The 4,027-nt window shown below is 51.0% G+C and overlaps 1 protein-coding gene across 1 annotated transcript in view; it reads right to left on the minus strand.

The window, feature by feature from the left end:
• The window catches only part of LOC106818592 (myocyte-specific enhancer factor 2A-like), a 26,360-nt gene that overhangs the window by 12,795 nt on the left and 9,538 nt on the right, over positions 1 to 4,027 (minus strand). The window contains exon 2 of the mRNA XM_014823286.1: positions 305 to 552. Coding sequence (XP_014678772.1) covers positions 305 to 547 — 243 coding nt within the window. The 5' untranslated portion in view covers positions 548 to 552. The remainder of the gene's footprint in view (positions 1 to 304; positions 553 to 4,027) is intronic.

Here is a 4,027-nt window from a genome sequence, read left to right on the forward strand (position 1 = left end):
TGCAAACACATGCCAATGGACACACGCGCCCCGCCATGCTCGCACACACACCTATGAAAAAATATACGCTCGCACGCACACGCACACGCACACACACACGCACCCACGCACACACACACACACACACACACACACACACATACACACACACACACACATACACACACCTATGAATGTATACGCTCGCACGCACACGCACACTCACGCCAATGAATATATACGCACGCACGCACCCACGCACGCACGCACCCACGCACGCACGCACGCACGCACACAAACGCGCGCGCATGCGCCACACACTTACATGCAGGTTGCTGCCCGACGGGCTAGGTATGACCACCTTCAAGTTCGGCCGGCTGCCGCCGCCGCCGCCGCCGCTCAGCGAATTCGAGTTTGTGTTGGAGATCGGGCCGGGACTCGTGCTCATGCTGTGTCCCGTGTGCACGGCCATGTTGGGTGACCGGTTGCCGGACATGTGGCCGGGTGACGGCTGCTGCTGGTAGCCGTTGTGACCGTTCGGACTCGCTGTCTGTAGCTCCGTCAGCATGCCTCCTGCGCAACACGAGAGAGAGAGAAGGTCAGAGAGCGAAGGTCAGAGAGCAAAGTTCAGACAGTATTAAAAGGTCAAAGAGCAAAAGTCAGAAAGTAAAGAAGAGGGAGTGAAGGCCAGAGAGAAAATGTCAAAGGGCAAAGGTCAGACAGTAAAGGTCAAAGAGCAAAGGTCGGAAAGTTAAAGGCCAGGGAGTGAAAGGCCAGAGAGAAAAGGTCAAAGAGCAAAAGTCAGATTGCAAACATCAGAGAGCAAAGGTCAGAGAGCAAAGGTCATAGGGCCACGAGCTTAACAGTTAAGGTAAGAAAGTCAAGGGTGGAGAGCAAAGGCAGAAAATATATTGTCATGTGATAGAGAAAAGCTCGGGGCAAACAGTCTAGGTAAGATTAAATGTCATAAAGAAATTATTAAATGATATCGGGAAGAGCTTACGTCGTAGCGAACTTGACAGCTGAGAGAGGTAAAAGCTCGGGTAAGCGAGCAAAGCTCAGGTAAGGGACGACAGCTACAGTTACAATACACTTACAATTGTTAGAGACTATAATAGTTACAGCAACAATGCACTTACTCTTAGTAACCTAAATACACGTATATCAATATGCCTCGCGCACACAGCAATCCCCTTTGTCGGTATTTCTCGTGCACTTTATAATCTTGCCCGGTAACAAAAACACGCGCGATCTTTTTTGCCAGCCCACAAACGGACAAACACGTCAGCGTAATTGGGAATGCTGAGTATTACTGATGACGTCATTATGAATATGAATTTCATAAGGTTTCATAGGATGGTTCGTTGGGTTTTTTGGAAGGTTGGTTGGTATACAGAGTAAATGCTCTTAAACCTCGCTCGCGTGGTCTTGGACCTCGACCGCTGGATGCTGACATTGCGGTTGAAGACTCGGACGTAATATTAGGCTAGATATGGCATGAAAGACATCGCAAGCTAAGCTAGATTCACTGCTAATATGAAAACATGATGAGCCAGCAAGCGTCCAAGGTCGTGCAAACGTAACATACGCCGCAAACGGAACAGAATGTAAAGCGAAATTATTAATATCCGCGTATTTTGCGATTTAAAAAACTTCCAAACTCGAAACGACCTTCAAATATCAAGCCGTGTGTGTGTGTGTGTGTGTGTGTGTGTGTGTGTGTGTGTGTGTGTGTGTGTGTGTGTGTGTGTGCGCGCGTGTGTGTATATGTGTGCGCGCGCGAGTGCGCGTGTGTGCGTGTGTGCGTGTGTTTGATTGTCTCTCACGCCTCAGGCGAGCAGTTTTTCTTCGCACATATTTTTCACACAATCATATTTAAAGATTAACTTCCGCAATTAACAGTGTAAAATATAGCACTCCTCCCCCCTCCTCGTGCTCCCCCTCCCCTCTCGATACCCCATTCCCCACCAGCATCGAAAGGACACTCGGTAATTACCGTTCGAAACATCGAAACGTACTTCCTGTGCTCCTGTCCAATCAAGTGCAATAAAATTATTATACAGGTCACTCGAGGAAAGAAAAAAAACACGGGTTTCTTTGCAGCCGTCTTCAGATAATTCGGCGATAAATTAATATAAAAAAATTGCCATTTAAACGCTCTTTGCTAGATCGCCTCCCCATCCCTCTTACAACATCAGCTGAGATTGTTTCGCGGTGACCTACATTCTGACTATGAACACGGAGGGGGGTTCATTCCATTGCGAACAATAAGGGATGCCGCAGCCGCTGTTGCCGCCTAGCCTGCCGATTCCGCTGCTGCACTGTCATCACCACGCAAAATTAAACTAACGGTAGAAACGAAGACTAAACGAACGGGAAGCTATGATCGGGGGAAGTGGAAGTGTGATATAGCTAGGAAGAGGGAGGGGAGGGGGATAAAGCTGGGGAGGAGGCGGGGTCAGAGATGTAGCTGTGGGTGGTAGATGAGGCAGGGGAAGAGGAAGAGTGGGGGATGAAGCTGAGTAGGAAAAGGAAAAGGTTATTCATCTAGGGAGAAAGTGGATATGGAACGAATGTCGAGTAACCGTATTGCCACCGAAACTCGACGAACCGGGCACTATAAAGCCAAATGACGAGTGAGACCGGCATTCCCTGGTGGTGCGTAAGAACTGTTAGTGGGACTGGGTTGGCCTACAGGCAGAGGAGGGTAGCAGACAGCCGCGAGAAGTCCCAGTAAACTGGCGGGCGCCTGTAACCCTACCCGCCGACAACTGTACCGTGGCAAGCAGCGGCGGCCCGGGGGCACACGTGGGCTACAGCTGGCACCAACGAGCAGCGGGAGAAGCAGAAGAGGGAGAACGACGAAGAGATGGAAGAGGAGATGTGTGTGTGTGTGTGTGTGTGTGTGTGTGTGTGTGTGTGTGTGTGTGAAACAAAATGTCACGCCACGAACGCAGATACGACATGGCCGCGCGTGAACAAAATGGCACGTCACGAACGCAGACACGACATGGCTGTGCGTGCATACAAGACGTCGGGGTGACGACTGTGAGAATACAGCACCATGACCGAATAGCGCATAGCACGAGATTACAATGAACAGAAAATTTAAATGCAACGTGGTTAGCTGTTCAAATTGCAGGAATAGCAAACGTATATAAGCATTGTCAACTTTTATGTAATAATGGCGTTTTAGGTAGTAATGACATAAGGGAGTATTAGCGTACAATATCATATACTGTACATGATCCACGAAAAGTCACACTAAAATGTGCATACCCATGCCGGCACTCACACTTGCACACGCACACGCACGCATGCACGCACGCACGCCCACACACATTTACACGCAAACATTTTTTAAACATACGTACACACGCATGCACACACGCATGCCAATGCACGCATACGCACACACGCAAACGCCCACATGCAAACACATGCCAATGGACACACGCGCCCCGCCATGCTCGCACACACACCTATGAAAAAATATACGCTCGCACGCACACGCACACGCACACACGCACGCACGCACGCACCCACGCACACACACACACACACACACACACACACACACACACACACATACACACACCTATGAATGTATACGCTCGCACGCACACGCACACTCACGCCAATGAATATATACGCACGCACGCACCCACGCACGGCACGCACCGCACGCACCAAACGCGCTAGCGCAGCCGCCACACGACTTACATGCAGGTGCGCCCGCACGGGCTAAGTAATGACCACCGTCCAATCGCCGGCTGCCGCCGCCGCCGCCGCCGCTCCAGCGAATTCGAGTTTGTGGTTGGAGATCGGGCCCCCCCGGGACTCGTGCTCATGGCTGTGTCCCGTGTGACAGGCTCATGTTGGGTGCACGTTGCCGGACATGTGGCCGGGCGGACGCTGCCTGTGACGTATCCGTTGTGACCGTTCGGACTCGCTGTCTGTAGCTCCGTTCAGCATGCCCTCCTGCAAACGAGAGAGAGAGCAGAGAAGTCAGAGCGAAGGTCAGAGAGGCAAAGTTAGACACGGTATT

This window comes from Priapulus caudatus, unplaced genomic scaffold (genome assembly GCF_000485595.1).
Source record: "Priapulus caudatus unplaced genomic scaffold, Priapulus_caudatus-5.0.1 Scaffold2360, whole genome shotgun sequence".
Taxonomy (NCBI): Eukaryota; Metazoa; Priapulida; class Priapulimorpha; order Priapulimorphida; family Priapulidae; genus Priapulus; species Priapulus caudatus.